The sequence below is a fragment of the Tachypleus tridentatus genome, chromosome 4, assembly GCF_004210375.1.
Source record: "Tachypleus tridentatus isolate NWPU-2018 chromosome 4, ASM421037v1, whole genome shotgun sequence".
Lineage (NCBI taxonomy): Eukaryota > Metazoa > Arthropoda > Merostomata > Xiphosura > Limulidae > Tachypleus > Tachypleus tridentatus.
In genome coordinates, this window is record NC_134828.1 from 97,330,149 (window position 1) to 97,351,387 (window position 21,239).

At 31.8% G+C, this 21,239-nt stretch overlaps 1 protein-coding gene across 9 annotated transcripts in view; it reads left to right on the forward strand.

The window, feature by feature from the left end:
- Positions 1–21,239, forward strand: part of LOC143249731 (transducin-like enhancer protein 4) — a 122,473-nt gene that overhangs the window by 66,097 nt on the left and 35,137 nt on the right. For 4 of the 9 annotated variants that reach the window (XM_076500050.1, XM_076500051.1, XM_076500055.1 and 1 more), the window contains 2 exons: positions 2,723–2,752; positions 8,120–8,155. The exons of 2 other annotated variants lie outside the window; for them this stretch is intronic. In XM_076500050.1, the coding sequence (XP_076356165.1) occupies positions 2,723–2,752; positions 8,120–8,155 (66 nt within the window). The remainder of the gene's footprint in view (positions 1–2,722; positions 2,753–8,119; positions 8,156–21,239) is intronic. 3 more of the 9 variants (XM_076500052.1, XM_076500053.1, XM_076500057.1) reach the window with 1 other exon arrangement.

Below are 21,239 nucleotides of genomic sequence, written 5' to 3' on the forward strand. Positions count from 1 at the left end.
GCTCAACCTAAATTGTGTGTACATTTCTGACAGCGTCATCTTTAGAACGTGTAAAATTAGGTTTGTGCTAAGATAGCAATCTGTATAATGTTAGAACGTACTAAATCTAAATGTTTTGTGTATATCAGTCAGCATTAATTGCAAAATATACAAACTTAGCTATATGTCAAGACAGAACTCTATAAACACGGTATCACCGTCCCACCAAACATACTTGTCCTTTCTGTCGTGGGGCATTACCATGTGCGGTTAATCCCACTATTCGTTGGTAAAAGAGTAGCCCAAGAGTTAACGGTGGGTGGTGATGACTAGCTGCCTTCCCTCTAGTCTTACGTTGCTAAATTAGGGACAAATAGCGCAGATAGCCCTCGTGTAGCTTTGCGCGAAATTCAAAAGCAAACAAACAATACTAAACACAAATAATATCGCTACTTGCAACCTGTAAAACATTAGTGCGCTAAATCTCAAAGCTACCGCTTCAGCTTGCCCAAAAGAATCGCATTTAGGTGAAGAAGACACTCAGAAATAAGCGGGGATCCATTTGTACTGATATGATTTAATCCGTTTCATTCTGTACGTACTTCACAGGTTCCTCTGATGTTCTGGGTTGATGATATACACTTATGGCGTTAGTGTAAACGTGTCTAGATGAAATCCCAAAATCTGTTTGAATTAATTTATGTCAGGAACTCTTGCTGGCCAAATCATGATCCCTGTTGCTTCTTGTAAAAGGGTGATCTGAAATAGTCCTAGCAGCAGGATGTAAACTATTATATTGTGTCAAGAGAGAGTTTTATCCTATTGTACGCGCAGAAGGTTATACAGTTTAGCCCAGTATCACATTATTTTATCGTTGAACAAAATTTCAACCTTTGGAAAGCACTCTACATACATTCGTATCGATGCTACCTTGCTGACCATACCAAAACGAGTATATCGTAAATAATTAAGAGATGTTGCACTTAGGTCATAATTAACCTTATGTTTATTTCTGTAGACAGAAAGCAAACAGGAACTGCCTGTCGTTGGTAAGTTGAGACATAAAGTCTTGATTTATCCATAAAACACGCAAACTGTCAGTGGCGTTTTTTGTTTTTTTTTCCTGAACAAAAATCAAATGAACTCTGCGATCAACTGTAGGACCGAAAGAGGTCTTTTTGACCGGGCCCGGCATGGGTAGATGGTTAAGATACTCGACTCGTAATCTGTGGGTCGCGGGCTCGAATCCCCGTCACACCAAACATGGTCGCCCTTTCAGCCATAGGGTTAGTATAAAGTTACAATCAATCCCACTATTCGTTGGTAAAATAGCCCAAGAGTTGGCGATGGGTGGTGATGACTAGCTGCCTTCCCTTTAGTCTTACATTTCTAAATTAGTAATGGCTAGCGCAGATAGCCCCCATGTAGCTTTGCGCGAAAGTAAAAAAAAAAACAAAACTCTTTGACCGTAAACTATACCCACGAAGTATAATTCTGTCTATTTAGTCACTGATAATTATTCCTTGCTATGCTGAAGAAGTGGATTAGTAAATTCTAACAACCTTGTTAAACCAAACGTGCTCTGTAGAAACTATAAGAAAACTTATACGCTGGATACAGTGTAGATGGAATGAATAAAATGTTTCATTGATCACTATTCAGTTCTTCACATTATGCAGCTGCACAGTAGCAAATATAATAAATACACTTGGATCAGTTTCTCTCTCTTCGGTTAACTTATGTTCAGGTTTACTGATGAGAAGTGGAATTCTCCGAAACTAGCATCACCCAACACACGTGTTGATCAAAGTGAACATTGAACTGGGCCTCCCTTAAACGTAGACTTCGAAATTAAAGAATTCTCGGAATACAAAGTTTATTTATTAACCATGGTACACACAAAATGTTTGTAACTGATCTTCCAGATTATCTGGTTTGGTTTAAAAGACCTGATCCGACAGTATGTTTACATTCTTCCTGCTGTAAGCCTAGATATACCAAATGGAAACTGAAATACCACTTCCCTGTGTGCTTTCCCCCCCCCCCCGAACTTCGATTGAATACCTCAGATAATTTTTTGATGTTACATTACTCTATGTCAGTGAACTCACCAAATGCTTGTTACAGACGTTTTTAAACGTTAGACTCTAACTGAAGGAAAGTTGCATCACTGATTGTGTCTGTGAGTAAGGATATACGTCATATTGATTTTCACGTATTCAGATACATTTGAACTATATCTGTGTCGTCAGCAAAAAACAGTCGATTATATTTTTTAAGGAAAATTATGTACTGAAGGTAAACTTAATCATCGTGCTTACTGTCCGAACCACGGTCAAGAATCTTCAAGAAAAATTACATTAAACTGTTATTGAGTTTTATTGTATTAAAATACGTAATACAATTTATTTCGTAGGGTATTTCATGTTATTTATAAAAATTCAAACATTGAAGAGAATAATAACTTAGTATTAACATTATTAATTTTGTTATTTTGAGTTAAACGAAAAAAATGCAACTTTTTACTTTTATATTTTGTAAATACTTTATTTGGATATCGCCATATTTAAAACTCAAAGTGCTTTTTATCCTTAAACATAAATCATAAGGGAAAATATGGCTTGATAAAAATATTTAATGTAATGAAATCATGTTATGATTTATTACTAGTTCAGGATACAGACTTCAAGAAAATGAATGGTTTATTTAAAAAAATGTCTTACACACATTATTTTACTTTCAGCAACAACATTCTGGAATCGCACACCTAATGGTTCGTATCCGTTTCGTAACTTCATATTGTTCTGTATGAATAATGATTGTTGTGAAGGGCGTTACTTTTGTATCATTAAAAGTTACTAACGTCTTTGTTTCGTTAGCTTATTTTAAATTAATTAAAATTATTATCTGGTACTGTATGCAGACTATCGTGCTTTCGTGTTTTAAGACTACTGTTTTGGATCTGCTTATTTATATCGTTTGTTTATTGTAGCTGTTTGGTGTGGTTGTAGATCGTATTAAAGATTGTTTTTATTTCTTATATATTGTTTGTGTTTTGGAATAGTTATAGATGGTATTAAAGTTTGCTTTATTTCTTATGTATTGTTTGTGTTTTGGTATGGTTATCTGTGGTATTAAAGTTTGCTTTATTTATTATATAGTGTTTGTATTTTGTAGGTGTTTTGGTATGGTTATAGATCGTATTAAAGTTTGCTTTATTTCTTATGTATTGTTTGTATTTTGTAGGTGTTTTGGTATGGTTATAGATCGTATTAAAGTTTGTATTAGTTCGCTTCGTAACACTTGTATCTGCACAACAGAAGTTTAAGAGGATCAATAAATAGCTAATCAACTCTGTATGTATCGATAAATAAACGTATCACTTGGCGTGTAAAACAGTCAAATAGTAAGTGTAATGCTACCCTCGAATTTTTAATTATTTACCATATTTTACATTCTAATTCGTAAAATATTTGTCCTGCAGTTTTTTGGTACGATGTGGTGAAACAGTCCAACATGTGAATGTTTTCTGAAAAAAAGCACATTTAATTAGTTTAATTCATTAAATTAATGAATTTTCTAACACTATTAATTGTATTTTTAAATGTGGTTTTAATGAATGGAGAATATTTTTTATATAACACGATTAAAGGATATATTGCTTTTAAAGAAATGAACATACTTATTAATGCCAGAAGTCGAAAAGTGTTTGTTCCTCGGTTGTCACATAGAGCTAAACCCTGATTTTGAGTTGACAGACTAGAGGGGAGGCAGATAGTAAGTGGGACACCCATTATCTACTTGCGAATTTTCTGTTAAAATATCAAAGCAATTCTGTTATAACTTAAACTTACTGGAGATTCACTAATCTACTAGTCAACTGATATAACAGTACAGTTTAGGTTAGTGTATAGTGAAGTAAATATATATATGGATCACAATTATAAGAGGCCTAACGATATTTATTTATTTTGCTGACCCAAGCAAAATTTGCAGCCAGATAAGAAATGCAATTGGCCGTTATGTAATATATTATCTTTTCAACTTTACCTTTTGTGAAAAAGAAAAGAAACCTGTATATACGTGTGATCACTAAACAGTTGGCCCACTGTATAATATCGAATAAGATATTAGGGAATAATATTCACATTCCTAAATTAAGTTACTGTATTGTGAAATGAAAATGTTTCAGAAACCCCATAAATGCAAGTTTCTGTTGACATGTATAAAACGATTAAGATGCTGACCAATATATGCATACGAAATTATCTGACCGCACCATGCAGTGAACTTTCTGATTTGCTACACGTTATATTGCATATTATATGTATTAAGCTTATTTTATCTTACTAATTTTAGTACACTAATTGATATAAAATTAAAATAAATCTTTTAATATGAGAATACAGCATGCAGATATAGTTTATAGCGAGGTTATCGAGTCAATGAGTCACTATATTATGAACACAGCTATCCTAGCATGGTTGAAAGGTTCTCTCATTATTCCTAGTATCGAATGTACCGATCAGTCTTTTCCATTATCCAACTAAATTTCCACTAGTAGAACACGAATCCGAAAATAAACCCCGTCAGGACGCCCGCTCGTGGTACCTGAGCACGTGTGCTAACTTGCGAATTGGAGGTATGAAAAGAGTTTCAAACATGGCGCTCCCAGTTTCCTTAGAGCAGAATAATACAAACTCCAGTGCTCGATTCAGGTTTAACGACCCATAAAGCCTGCTCTTAGACCCCCCGTCACGCACTGATGCCCTTCTGGGCACGTTTTTAGCTACTTTTTTATATGGGGAGGGAAGCTACGTCGTATAGATGCCCCAGGCCACCTCTTGCCCGCCTGCCAAGTTTGATCCTTCTAATTCCAGAGTTGTGGGAGGAGTCCACGGGAAGAACACACAACATTAATTAATATTGATTTATAGTAGGTTGCAGTTTTGTGTGTGTGTGTGTATTGGTTTATGATTGTACAATTTATTCTTTAGAGTCATCCGTACAGCTAGTTTACCTTTGATCTGGCATTAATTAATGAACAATTAAGTTAATGAGTTTGAATTTCATACTTAAATACTAAAACTAAAACCATGTAAAACTGGGTAATTGTATTGTTAACATAGATCTTTCACATGTTGGATACAAATATCACGTGGTACCGATAGTGATCAGTCTAGAATAAAAACAGCTGGGAAAACCCTCCAAAGCGGAGAAAATATAAACCTAGATTTTATTTGTTGCTTTTACTTCCTTATTAAAGCAGGAATGATAATTAATGAAGGACGTGAAACGAGACACGATGTTGTAGATCCGTGTAGCGCTCTGTTTGAAATTATTAAAACTTGAAAACATTTTCGAATACAAACATTGTCTAGTTTTAAGAGTAGTCATATATAGATTAATAAATCGACAGAGTTTATTACCGAATTTTAAAAGTTACAGATATTAAGGTAATGGTTTCTTTTCTGCAAATTGTGATATTTCTGTAGAAAATAGTGAACATAACTTCATTTAAAGTACTTGAGTAATCTAACCACCTTACAAACTTATCAAACCTTACTTAGTTCTAGTAATCTAACCACCTTACAAACTTATCAAACCTTACTTAGTTCTAGTAATCTAACCACCTTACAAACTTATCAAACCTTACTTAGTTCTAGTTGACGTGAAGGTGCTGATAACAATTTTTGACTTTCTGTGTACTTTTTCGTAAATTTTGAAAACACGTTTTTCACGTGATATTAATTAATTTGACAAGTACTAAAGATTAGCGGTTATCGATGTCATCACGTGAAGATACTGGGTATAACCTACTCTGGAAATTAGATTACATTTAAGGGATGTTTGAAAAACGACACTATTCATGATACATTTGAAGTTATTATACAGTAAACATATTGTTTTAACTATTTAATATTACGTTTAATTAACTTTTAAATATGTTACGTTTTATTCATTAACGTAATTCGCTAAAATGTTATATTTTCACAAGATTTTGTTTAGTTTCCCGACGTGAATTTGTTAATACTTTGGAAAAGTTGTTTTGTTATGTGTAAGGGTTTACAGCTTTACACAAGACTACTGGAAAATATTTAAAAGTCAAAAACAGCTAAAATGGAAAAGAAATGCATCATTCCGAAACAGTGTTTCACCACTATTAACGTGGCATCATCAGGTATTAAACTCAATTGCACACAACGCTTAAGTACATCCAATTGGTAACGTCAACCACATAACCTTGAACTAAAATAAATATAAACCTATACCTTGATTTTTTTATTTATTAAACGTTAGTATACCTTTATTAAAATGCCTTTTTTATTTATATTTATTAGTATTAGTTCCTCGACAAAGAATTTTAACAATTTAATTTTTATTTCAATGTTCTGTATCGTTAAAATGTTTGTAAACTTGGCGAAGCATGTCCATGTTCTGCTGTTCTAACGCTTAAAATTTTACGTCTTTCCTACATAGAGATTAGCACAGTCCGTACACTTTAAACTGTAAACTACTTATTTCTTAATGGTAGCCAGTTTAATACTATTTTTAAATATTCTATTTATTATTTTTTCTGGTAAAAATACAAATTTTCCTACAAGATGGAAGCTTATACATCTTTTCTATATCATTCCAGTTTCTTATCGTCTTTTATAGACCAAGTCATGAGAAATTATACAATAATCCAAATTATCTTTTTTTTTTCTGTCAACCTATCTGTTCTTAGGTATTATTAACCACACTAATAAGATAATCATTCCTTTTCGCCAATAAATTTTACAGATAATGTATTTCCTCATCCAGCACTTCTTTTGAACTGCAATTAGTTTTAGCAATAGCTAGTAACGTTTTTATAACCCTTATTTATTAATTTTACTACCCGTGATATTGTGAAAATATAACTCGTTCTCACTGGCAAACGAAGATAACAATAAAGGAAACACACACTGATCTGTACTTGAATTAGTCGTCAGTTCATCACAAATCTCAAAAAAGTAGGCTTATTCAATAAGTACCTGGCCTATCAATTACGATACAAAAACTATGGAAAGAAATAGAAAGGGTGTGTAAACTTCCAATTGTAGGAAAATTTGCATTTTTATAAGGAAACAAAAAATAAATATAGTATTTTAAAGAATTAACTCGGCTACCATTGAAAAAGTAGTAATTTACAGTGTAGAGTGTACGGGCTGTAATATTTTCTATATAGAGACTCGTAAAAATTTAAGCATTAGAACAGCAGAACATGGACGTGCACCGTTAGTGTCTATCAACATTTTAAAAATACAGAACATTATAATAAAAATAAATTGTTAAAAATTTTTCAATATTAAGAAACGTAAAATAAAAGAAGCCATTTTAATAAAGGAACATAGACCTTTAATAAATAAAAAAACAAGGAGTGGGTTTATGCTTATGTTAGCTCAAGGTTATATGGCTATATAGTAGGGTGTACTTATGTGTCGAATACTTGATAATGTCATGTTAACAGTAGTAAAACGTTTTTAAATGATGTATTTTTATTACATTTCAGCTGTTTGTGAATTTTGAATTTTTTAGTGTGGGATACCTCCAACATTTATGTTTTAAAACATGTTATAATGACACACAAACTCAGTCAAATTTAATTATGGTGACAATTTATAGAAAACGATAAAAAACAATATTAGCTCTTATCTCTCATTGCGTATATCATTACATTAATAAGAATTGCAAGGTATTACCATCAATCAACGTCACAGTATATATAGTATCAAATATCGGCTGAACATAAAATTGAGAAACGATGCGAGTAATGTTAATGCTTTTATGCTCTGTTTTAAAAATCTCTCTTTAGACTATAATAAAGTAGATCTACTTTTTTATATCATTGGTTTTACAAATAACACCTCTTTTGGTAATATCGTGATCAGAAATTTTCTTGAACATTTCAGAACGTTTTGTTTACAGCTCCATCCTTCCTTTACGTTTCCAAATTCTGTTGATTTATTTTCCAGAAAAGCACAGGATATTATAATCAGCATGTTTAGCAAATGTGTTCCTTTGCTTATTTATGGTGTGGGTTAATCTTTCTATGTTTTGTAAATAGTGTAGGAGCCCCCTGTAGGTTCTCCTCAACGGATTTCTAATTTTTCAGAACTTGCTGCAACCTGAGAAGAGAAACTCCAACAAGGTGAATTAATTTAATACCCGCATTTTTCTTGGCCGTGTTGCACGTGAATCGTGTTCAAATGCATGCTAATTATTTGCACGTTATGTACTAGATGGCGTGAAAGTAAAAGTCACAATAGACCAAAAGAAAGAGAAAAAAATGAGAGAGAACCAATGATATACTGGTGTGAGTGATGTATTTTTTGTTGTTGTTGTTCTGGGAATTAATTTATCTAACTACTCGCCCATAATAGCGTTGATTTGAATCTGATTTAATTGCAAAATCAATTTTAAAACTACTATTCTCTGCCTTGCCTTCCTTTACCCAATCATTAAGAAGGGCTGCAATGATTAGATTTCTCTTTTATGTAAAAGAAGAAAAACGTGAAAATAATTTATCCACTGGGTCACATTAAAATCAATTTTCTCTGAAATTAAGTAACTGACATTAGTAGGAACTTGAAAGCGCAGATATTGTCGAAAGTGATTTAATTTTGGAACTGAAAATGCACAATTTAATTACACAGAAACATTGTAAATACATTTGTACGTTCTACAGCTTCTATAGGAGCGAGTTTTGAGACTTTTACAGTAAATAAGAAGTGAACACGTCGACGTTCAAAGAGCTTTTAATGAGATTGCTTTTATACATTTGGCTAGAGCCCTTATATCCGGGAGTGCTTGATGGTAAGTGCACAACCGGATGTGTAGTTAACTCAGTTTTTCTATTTTTCTTCACGTAAGTCTATGGGAGAAAAAAAAATACACACACATATACAAACACTAACACACTAATGTAACTGCTATAAGATTATTGAAGACCACTTATTTCCGGTACTGGAAGAAGCTGTTACAGTATGCTAAGATACATTTTCAGTTATACAAAAGGTCTATGGTTAAACTGCAGTCACATTAAGATAGTATAGGCCAATAGACAAAATCTAAACACTTTTATTTTATTTATTAGAGTTTTTTTTCCATACATATTTCAGGTTTTATTATCCTGGGGCGTTGTTGTTTATAAATTAAGCTTACATTTTATATCGATAAATTTTAAAGTTTTTGGTCTCTGCCGTTGTGGTGGTAAAACTTCTTCGAAAGTTGATTTTATTTCTATTATCGTATTCTTTAATTGGGTAATATATGTGTATTATAAAGGCATAAGCGTTGGTAACCAGTTTTCAACTATAAATATGACATTCTCTAGCAAACATTGCACATGTTTGTTTGGGGTTAAAAACAAACAGAATATTATAACACCACATCGAAATGACTGTAACACACTACTTTTATGTTAGGTAATAATTAGAAGAATTTACTCTCATAAGTTTCAGTTGTGAAACAAAGTGTTAACTTGCGAAAATATCTTGTATTTTATAGTTTCAACGGATGACGCTTTGTATGAGCAGGCAAAAAATAAATGTTTCACCCATGTTACACACGAGCACACAAGTTTATAATGTCACCAACATCTCTATATTTATTTTCAAAATAATTCAGTTTTCAGTAAGTTTTCAATTTGATTTAAGTATTCATTTTGGTATTATTTTAATTATAGTATGAGTATGACGTGTGTGAATAGCCAGCTTTGTATGAAGGGTACAACGAGTTGGATGTTGTGTGTGAATAGCCAGCTTTGTATGAAGGGTACAACGAGTTGGATGTTGTGTGTGAATAGCCAGCTTTGTATGAAGGGTACAACGAGTTGGATGTTGTGTGTGAATAGCCAGCTTTGTATGAAGGGTACAACGAGTTGGATGTTGTGTGTGAATAGCCAGCTTTGTATGAAGGGTACAACGAGTTGGATGTTGTGTGTGAATAGCCAGCTTTGTATGAAGTGTACAACGAGTTGGATGTTGTGTGTGAATGTAATGCAACCTTTCAGTGTGTTTGACTTTATTACTATTGATATTGCATTTTTTACTGGATATGTTGTTCTTGTGTAACATGCATGGTTGTATCCTCTCATTGTTTGCAAACCTACAGTAACACTTAAATGTTAACAATAACACCACTTATTTCATATTTGCATGCAGATTAAACTATAATTCGTTTTGAAGTAATCTCTAGATTATATGGTTATTTGACATATAACTTATGGATTGTTAATATACTGAATGTTTAGTGGTTTTACAGTATTTAAGTATTCTGCTGCTAGTTGCGTATTATATAATACAATAATTTAGATTATCAATCCAGTTTTTGTTTTCGTGTCTATATAGACCAGAAATGTTTTCAGACAATAAATACACTTTCCAATTACTGTTGACGTTATTCGTACAGTTTATAATTTTATTGTGTAGTTTTAGTCGATTTTGACTATTATATAGTTTAGGTTGTGATTTTAAAGATAGCATAACAATATTTCAAAACAAATTTGTCCTTTATCTTTGCTAAAAAAAAACTCAAATGCTTTTTTGAATATCTGTAACTTTAGTTTTGTAACGACGCCTGTTTGCTTAATGAATCATATAGAAAGAAATCTATGTATTATTATCAATTTAAAATCATCGTGACTTTTTGGGATCTTCATTATTTATTTATGGAAATGGAATTCATATTTGTTTTAATTAAAAAAGACTCGATCTCCTGAAGAAAAAGATATTTTAATAAATGATAAATAAGTTATTTTACAGTAACTATTGTTCTGCAGTTATTGGCTATGCCCAAAAATAAGTACAAATTGAATATTTTCAGTTAAATTTTACATGCTGAAAAAAGTGTAAGCCAAAATATTAGTTTATTAAACAGTTTTTCTGGAGCTTGAGCCGTTCTTACCTATTATGTAGCAATTTTGTTTCAGGCTAGAAAAATACTTCATGAATATAATCTCATGTTCATTTGGTTGAAAAAAAGTCAACAAAAAGCAAATTGTAAACCAAAAATAAAGTGGTATTAACCTGTTCAGTGCCGTAGACGAGATAACTCGTCCAAGCCGATCGGTAACACAGTGCCACAGACGAGTTAATTCGTTCTCAATAATACCTAACTTCAACGCTAGATGTCAGCACCATACATCCATTTGAGCTACTTACAAATTGTTTCACTTTCGATCCAAAATGGCGTCACGAAAAAAAGTTACAGAATGAGGAAGAATTAGAGTTGTATTGTAGCAGCTGAAAACTTGGCAGTCAACAGGTTAAAGCCGGAAACTGTATGCCTAAGCCCTAGTTTTCTTGAGCTTTTCATTTGTATTTTGTTCCCATTTTACTTTATTTTTTTCATCACTTCTCAGTGATAATTATTGCTATTAATCTTTATGCTTTAGCTTACCAGGTGAATACCACCTCTAGATATAGTTAATGTTGTCTGTTAAAACACATGATTTCTAGAAAAGGATTTAACGGAAACCTACAAATATCAAAGACACTAATTTACCAATTTTTCACTTAACCAAACTTGTAAAACTTAATACATTACTACATTTTTAACAATTTTATATTGTTCAATTATATTGACTATATTCACATACAATTTAAGTTTCCTTGTTGTTTTTAACCTGAATGGCACTTAATGCAAATCATTGGTTAAACAGTCAGTTTGGAGATCCCGTGGTTTAGGAATAGCGATCCTTAATTTTCAAGTGTTAATCAGAGTAAGAGCAACTGATCAGCAGTACCTGCCACTGACATAGATACTGTTAACAGAATAGCAGGATTGACTGTCACAATTATAATACCCTGTAACAGAATTGAAGAGGTGTTTAGTGACATATTGAGGCAAGATCTTCAACTCTTTTGATCTGTAGCCCAACACACCACTAGTCCATGTACAGCCCCTTGTGGGTAGCATTGATCATACTATAACTTATGTAACTGTAAAAACACTCTAAAGTACTGAATAAAATGGGATACATGATTAATATATGGTAAGGCATTTCTAAAGGATGGTATTGCAAAAATGACTAGGCTTAGAAAAACTGTACAGAACTGTTTTTTTCCTTACCTTTAGTGTTTTACATAATCAATTCAAAACCCTTAGTACATTTTTATTTCATTTTGATTTATTGTTGATATTTCTTTTATTATTGCAACTTATCTAGTTTTTTTTTGACATTATAGTACCATATATTTAGTGCTGCTTCAAAGATAAGCTTTCTCTAAATAATCAGTAGAACTTGTCATTGCCTTGGTTGATGTATTTCAAAGGGCTGCATTATGTCTACACTGTAAATCTTCCACCATAAAGATAAAGTGAAATTATTAAATTGCCCAACTTTAAACAAATTCCTTCATTTTGATAGTATATGCTTTCACTCTTGAAACCTCAATTACAACTTACAAAAGTAGTGAGGGTGAATTTGACTGAATTTCTGTTTGAAACACCTCCCTACAAACATTATAGCAAACTTTTATTAAGACTCACAAGAACATGTGAGGAAATGAGGGATTAATTTAGGACTTCTAGCATTCCTCTCTCAATTGTATCAAATTTAGAGCATTTTTATTATTAGACTGGTGGTCATACCAAATTGCTTTGAATATTCTTGAGGGCCATATCATTTTGTTACATTGCTCTTAACTCTTCATGGGTTAGTTGAAAAATATTTCACTGTAGTAGAGTTCCAGTTTCCTTAACCACTTGCTTATTATTTTATGGATGTATCAGGTGAACAATCAGATGTTTGATCAGTATGTTTCTGGAGAATATCTAAAGGTACTAGTGATCTCAGCTTACTTCCGTGCAAGATGTATAACAAGAAGTGGCTTGTTTTGGATTAAATATTTAAACTAATTCCTTGTAACACTGGACCTTGGTAAGTCTGTTAAATCATACTTGTAAATGACTCTGTTCTCTAGTAGGACAAGTTTTAGCAAACCATTCTTATGATCTGTAAGAAATTTTAATTAAAGAAGCTCAGTAACAAATATGTCCCTCATCTTGCCATAAGACAGTCTTATTTTGGCATCTTTACCTTCATTGTAATCATGCTAAGGTACAGATCTCCACTGTATTAATGTCTGTATTTTTTAAGACAGTTAAAATTTTATCTTCTGAAAAAAACCTGTTAATTTGAATTCAGTCAACTTATGATGATTCCTCCATTAGCATATAGTCCAAAGCTTAAAAAAAGGTAATTATATTTTCCATACTATTCCTGCTTTATTTTTTACTTGACTTCCTAATGTATCAATTTTTCTTCTTCTATACTCATGCCATAAATCATAACATTAGGTTTCTTCTGAGCAAATATATAATGCCTGCTGTAGTCATTATATCAATGACATCTATAAATTGTCTCTTTCTAAATCAAACCTGGAGGTTCCTAGGATTGATAAAGGAATGCATTTATCTTTTGTGCATTAGTGTTCTTTTAGGGAATATTACAGGTCATCCGAAACTTTACTTTCATTCATTGTATGATTCATTTTGATATTTCATGGACATTTTGTAGGTTTATACCTCTAGCACTTGCTCCTACATGACATATTTTAGTTGTATGTAATCCAAAGACATGTCTGTTGAGAATCTGGCATAAGTTTCCTTTGAGAAGTTCTGCTGGTTTTGTAGTCCAAGATTCTTCAGGCCATTTATATGCATTATCTTACTTCTTGAAAGTTTTAGGTATACGTCAATTTTGTAATTTTCTTCAAAATTGAAACTCTGAACAATTGTGTATCATGAACAGTCATGACACTGTTATTACCATTTATTGATAGTATTGTTATTTTGCCTTATTTTTTTCAGCTTTTGATTACAATAACTTTTTCTGCTGCTATTCTTCAAATTCTTCTTTCTTATTCTTTTAAGATAACATGTGGACAAAAAGGGATGATTTTATCATTCAAGATCATCCTTATACACTCACTCTGGAGAAAAAAAAAAAACCCTCCTCTTATTTTTCATTCATTCCCTTCTTAATCTTGCCTAAAGCACTGCCAATATCAGCTTATTCTATAAGTCAATCACTGTGCTTGGAAAGTAAAGTTCACCTAATTGGAGCTGAGCCTGTTTTTCCTCATCTCAGACTTGTGTCTTTTTATCTTCAAAATACAACACAAATAAATAAGAAGACTTTATTCTATCATTCCACTAGATAATCTTATAAACTCTAAGATCCTCTTACTGTTATTTTCTCAAAAGAAAATAAGCTAGGAGATCTGTAAGATAGCCAGTCCATCCCTAGCAATCTTCTTCTGAACAATTTTCAACAAGTCAAAATCCTCACTTGGGATAATGTATGTAGTTTTGATTTCTTTATCTAAAGGAGGATTTTTACTGTTTGATTTTTAATTAATATTCCTTTATATACACATCACATTAAAATTCTTTTAACTTTATTTCAAGCAACAGGGCAATGATTACGAGACTTGAGTGACTTGTTCACTACTATGCCATTATCCGTTTCTTTAGGTACTCTACTAATCATGTTTCTATTTGTATTCTTAAACATGTAATTTGTATTATGATAATCAAACTGCATTACCTTAAACTTGCTGTAGTTGAAGATAATTTGTTAAAATTGTGTATTGATCCAGTTATTCTGTACTACCTCAACATCCTCAATGCAGCTTGAATTATCAAAGATCTTAATGTCATTGGTAAATTTTACTATTCTACTATTAAAATTATTATTACACATAAGAAAAAACAAATGCCCAAACACTAACACCTGAGGTGCTCCACCAATTAACATTAGTCCAGTTTGACTATACTCCATTACTAATAACATTTTGCTCTCTCCCATTCTACAGTCTCTTCCTTTGTTGAATCCATATTGGCTTTCTTTTAAGATAATGTATGTTATTAACACATTGGCTGCCATGTGACGTGCTGGAGAATTGCATGGTACTGTTATTAATGTTCCCCATGGCTCTCCAGTGACTGCAGACCATAAAATTTAAAATTTCTTTGTGGCATCTGACCCTATGTTGGGATTTTGCTGCTTTTCATGGAATACAAAAATATGGAAATTAAAGCAAAATTACAAGTGGACACATACTATAAACAATTTCAAGTAGATATTTGAACATCTGATTGTCAACTGTGATCATATAAATATGGGTTAACCATAGGGGTTTATATTGCAGTTGGCACCAGAATATGGATTGACATACTATAATGTGATGGATGATGTGTTAAATGATTTTGTAAAGATAATTTTATCAGACTATAATTTTTCCCATTAAAGAAGTAAGACTATGATTTCTAATGCAACACTTGTTACTCCTTATAAAGGTTAGAAGATTAGCAACTTCTAAATCCTTTGGCACCTGTTGTTTTTTTTTGTTTAGCTACATAAATAAAAGAAGGCTCTCATATCTGATCTCAAACCTCCTTTCAAACCCTGAGGGAAAGGTTGTCTGTTCCTGATGCTTAATCTGCTTCTAATATTTCAGTCTTTTTACATACTACCAAGAGATTCACTTTAATTACATTTCTCTTAGAATACTTGGAGTTGCAAATATTGCTAAAATATTTTCTTGTAAAATGGGTATCATGGTAAATTTTGGTAAAAAACTTGTGAATGATTTTTTTCCCCAAATAAATTATGCAACCCATCAGCCCTGTTAAGAGTAAACAATATCAATTAGTAAAGAGAAAATGGATACAAGTGTGAAAACATCAAACAAAATATAATTATATGTATTGCTATGAATTTGTTTTTCTAGTATGAGGTAATTCCTTCATGTAAGTGTTTTGTTCCAGTAAATATTTTAGATATTTAATGGGACACCAATATGTTTGCAACACTAAAATCTGGAGGTATGATTTCCCACAGTGGTCACAGCAGATAGCTCAAAGTGGCTTTGATTTGAAAACACAACCAATGTTGATATCTAAATTTTTTTAAGTGTTATTATTAGGCTATTTAGAATATTTTAAAATATTTTAAAAATATGTTTTTAGGGCTTAAAAATTTTTGTCTTCAGTGGAAAAATAATCATTGTGTGTGTGTGTTTGTTCAGTACTGCAGGTGACATGAAAAAAACAAACTTCAAATCAGTATGAACTTAGTAAGAATATATTTACGGTAATATGCTTAACTATCCTGTTTGGACACATGGAAAGTCAAAATAATTCTGCCTGTCAAATATATGGAAAGATATCAGAAGTTAAAAGAAGACTATACAGACAAATTCCTGAGAGTTAATAAGTAAATATAAATTAAAGTCTAGTCTAATCTGAGATCTTAGGGCCAGATTCAACATAGTTGTAGGAAAAAGCATTTGCTATCTTTCTTTTATACAACAACTAAAGCACCTTTTGTTTAAAATTTTACAAGTATTAGGGATGACACAGAACCCAACTGAAACAACAATAATTCAGTGTTCTCACTCACATGAATGGAATGATTAAAAACCTCATACTTAGGATAGACCCTGACAAGATTGCATATTGCATAACCTCATAGTTATAATAGACCCTTACAATATTGCATATTGCATAACTACTGCAGGGTAGTTTTTTTCCCTAGCTTATAGAGAAGGTAGTAAAAACAGTAAATGCTCCAGGAAATAAAATTGTTATAAAAATGATATACCTGTCTAAATCACTAATTTCAGTGAAATGTATTATAGGTATTATCTATTGTTTTTAATCTATGCTTGATTTTCATAGGAAATATTAAATGTGGCCTATGGAGTTCAAGTCCACTTTTTCTTTAAGCTAACAAAGATTATCATAAATGTGAACTAAGCAAGTAATCTCATTCCATAAGAATAGAATTTTCAGTGTAGGGATATACTGATATAAATATATGAAAGTTGTCTGTTTGTTTATAGCACTAGTTTTGCTTGGGATCTAGAAAGTATGGAAACACACCTCGATAAGTTCCAGATGTGTTTGTTTCTTTCAGAAATTTCCCAAAAAGATACACAAGGGCTATTTGTGTATGGCCGTTTCTAATGTACAACGAAGGCAGCTAGTGAACAGCACCAACTGCCAATTCTTAGGCCACATTTTTCTGCTGTTTTAACTTCAGTTTTAATATTCACCCATGACTCTGAAGTGGAAATTGCACTTTTTATGAAAACAGGGTGCAAACTTGAACCCTAGGGCATTCAAACCACTGGATTACACCCAGCCCATTAATGTGATAATCGTTTTGAAAGAATTGGAGAAATTGACAAGATATTTGTCTTATATACAAATTCACAATGATAAATACTTATCTTCAAATTGATAAGAATGGAAATAGTAAATTTATTTTGCATTTTATTACACTTTCATAGCCATGCTAAGCTATTCAAGTGGAAGCAATTTGTTCTAAGCTTTGAATTTTCCTGGTTTACCAAGATATGTGTTAATCATAACTATTGACATTGTTTTACTTCATCTTGTGTTTTTCTCTAACAACAAAGTATTAAATATATATATATATATATATATATATATTTGAGAGGGGATAATATAGCACTAAAATAGTTACTGGCACATTGTTGAAATTATTTTTAAAGAACCAGAAATTGATAGCAGTCTGTACATATATATATGTTCAGGGGTATAACTACAGTCACTCATAACTTTTTTAGTGTTTTTATGTGTATAAATTTTCATATGGCACAGTAATCTATTATTAGAGACATTACTCTTGTTATATATCTTAAGCTTGCATCTGGTCAAAGATCTATATGCAGTAGTTGACGCAAGTCACCAAAGAACTTTTATTTTTGCTGGTTCTGCTTTAAAGCTTGATCAAGATGAACTGCTGTTTAGGTTTAAAAGCTGCTTGCATATGATTCTAGATATTTCATGGTACCTGTATGTTAATTTTTTTTTTTTTGATAAAACAAGAATAGTCACTGTCTAGCTCTTTAAACCCATGGAAATGTACACAAAACTCAACACTGATGAGCACAGTGCTTGGGAATGCTTAGCTGTCAGTTGGTAAACTGTGGTTTGCATATTGACCACAGTGCTTGGGAATGCTCAGCTGTCAGTTGGTAAACTGTGGTTTGTATAGTAAGCACAGTGCTTGGCAATGTCAGACTGTCAACTGGAGGAAACTTTGGTTGGTATATTAAGCACATTGTTTGGAAATGTCAGGCTGTCAGCTAAAACTATATTTTCCACATTTATATGTATTTGCATTCATGACTGTATTAAGAGTGTGTTTAACATGCAAATCCTTTGACCCGTGGTTCATTTTATCATTTAATAGTGCTGTTGTCAAGCGGAAAACTATATTTTATGTTTCACACATTCATCTATCAATTTTCGAACATTCTAACACAGAACAAGTGTGATAAATGAAAATAATAGTTATATACTACCTTGTTAATGTGCTCTTCCCAATAAATTTCACACTTTTAAAAATATTTTTAGCATCATAATGTTATAATGTGAGAAATGATGTTGTATGGACATGTTCAATTTATTTTCCTTAAGCTGAAGTACCTTGCATTTGAGATTGAAATACGTTAGATGAAGTTAGCCAATCAAGAGAGATATTTGAAGGCAAAAAATAGTTGTTCAGTGAAGATAAAAATAATATAATTTACAAGCATTTGTAACCACAAGCAAATATACCAACCATTGTGCTCCTCGCTAAGTCTACGGCGTTACAACGCTAAAATCAGGGGTTCGATTCCCCTCGGTGGGTTCAGCAGATAGCCCATTGTGACTTTGCTGTAAGAAAACAAACAAAACAACCATTGCTGTATTTCAAATTTATTATTACGTGTTGTAAAGAAGTAGAGTGAAGGAACTTCTACAACAGTTAACAGTTAATACCGTATTTTTTACATACAGATATTTTTTTAACATTATTACTTTCTTTATATTAAAGTGTGAAACATTATACAAATCGCAAGTGATAAACAGTTGAAACGTGAGTTTATGTTCGTAAGAGTTTTACCCATAATTGGGTGTTTTAATTTCTTGTTAAAAAGTGAACTGAGATACAATAAAAACTTAAGAAAAGTGAAGTAAATTAACTTATTCTGGATGTTCAGTTGTATTATTACTGTTGAAAATAACTTTCATGCTTAAAATGGTTAAAATGGAAAAATGACTGACTCAGTACAGCTTATAAGCGTTATTAAAATTGTTATTACACTGAAATAATAATTGAAATAAATAACCATTAGAAAAAAGGAAGTTGTCAAAATATAATATACAGTATAAAGTGAGAATGTGAGCATAGATAAATTCATGTGAATTCTTTAGAAAACTGATTTCGTTCGTTTGATTACTAATCAAATTTTAAGTTATAATTCTGCACAAGGTTTATATTTATTATATAAATAATCTGTTTATATATCTGTGAACTGAATTGGAGATTACACAGTTTGTTGCGATTCTATACACTATCGACTACACAGACCTGCGAATTTAAAACTTCATTGAAGCTGTTTTGGTTTTAGTAACGGATTCAGCTACACAAATTTCGAAAATAATAATAAGTTTTTTCTATCACGTACGGGTTTGTTTACAAATCGGGAAGAAACAAAAACTCTTACTTATAGTTACTACAAATATAACGGAATATGTTTGGTTCATTTATACAACCTCTTGTTGCCATAGCGACGAATAAATAATATTGACAAAGCAAAAATAATGTCAAAATGCACACACGCACGCACGCACAAGTACTATATCCTGAAATTACACGTCATTTGGCATGTTATATACTAGCAGTGTATTTCTTGTGGGTTCTAGAATGATCGACAAGACTCTCACGTCCCGATTAGTCTAGAGAAATGTATAGCCAGTGGTTGTCAACATTTTAAGCACAACAAAATGTGGTCGACTTCACTGAAAAAAGATTCATTTATGTAAAAGTACATGTGACGTTTTGTGAAAAACCTGTACGTGATGGAAAACAAATGGATATAATTTTCGGATTAAGCGTACAAGAGTTAGTGTAGAACTTGTAAAAATTTCTAGACAAACCATTGCATGTCTGTGCTAGTTAAAACAAACAAAAACAAAACAACTAATAATGATTTAAACGCTTTTCTACTTTTTATGGTGTTATATATTTTAGTTGTTGGTTTTTCATATCATATTGTTCATTTTACTATTAAATGTTAATAACGCCAGACTGAATAAACTTGTTAACTAAAGGTAATTTTAAACAATTTTATAAATTCAAATGGAGAATAAAACGAATTTTTGCATGTAAAATGCTGAAAGTTTCTCTGTACCACATTCTCTACCACATCCTGATAACTTCATTTTAAAAAGTTAGTGACTCAATAAAAGTTAACTCTCTGTTCAGATAGTTGTCTCTATAGTTAGGTATGGGCCATGGTCTAGTACCTAGTGTATTTAAACTGGAAATCAGAGGGTTTGTGTTTTGGAGCCCGTTGCCACAAAAATACGCTCTGCATTTTGGAGACAGTCAAATTACATTACTCAGTTGGATAGGAAGAGCCACAGTTGGTGGTGGGTGCTGTTTACTAGCTGTCTTTCCTCTAGTGTTTAGTCTATCAGCTCAGAATTAGAAAGCTATGCCTAGATAGTCCTTTGTGTTGCTTTGTGTGGAAACTGAAACAAAGTATGGTTAGATGCTAGAATAAATATTCCGTAAAACAAGTAAATATCAGGTTAAAGAAAAATATTTTTAGCAAGATTGTGACAATTGATTAATTAGGTTATTGGAAAGAAAAGGTTATATAAATTTGTTACATTAAAACTTGGCAAAAATATGTTTACAGCATTGAAGAAACATAACACGTGATATTCGAAAGTTGCAGATAGATATGTTTTTAAATATGTAAACATGAATTTAAAACAAATATATCACGTAAATAGGAGAAAAAGTGCGTGTTCTTATGATATGTAAACAAGCATTCCAACCCTGATTAAAAACTAGTGCCATTAAATGGATATTCTTTGTCAATATGTATATCTCAGTAGGTTAGAAATATAAATAAACCTGAAATTATTGGTACATATAAAAGCAACAGTCGTTAAACCTGCAGTTACTGGTTCAGTGTATTAATCATTATTTTTCTTAAGTAGATACGTTTATTTATGTGTGTATTTTACTGTATTTGTTAGCTCTTGCGTTTTCAGCTCCAGTAATTATCATTTAAAGTTGTTATAGGGTCAGTTTAATAAACAAACACCTAATCTCTCTGTCTTAGTAGCATTTAGTTTATTAGTAATTAAATGGTATTTCCAGTAGTAGTCGTCTTAATAAGTTAATATCTAAA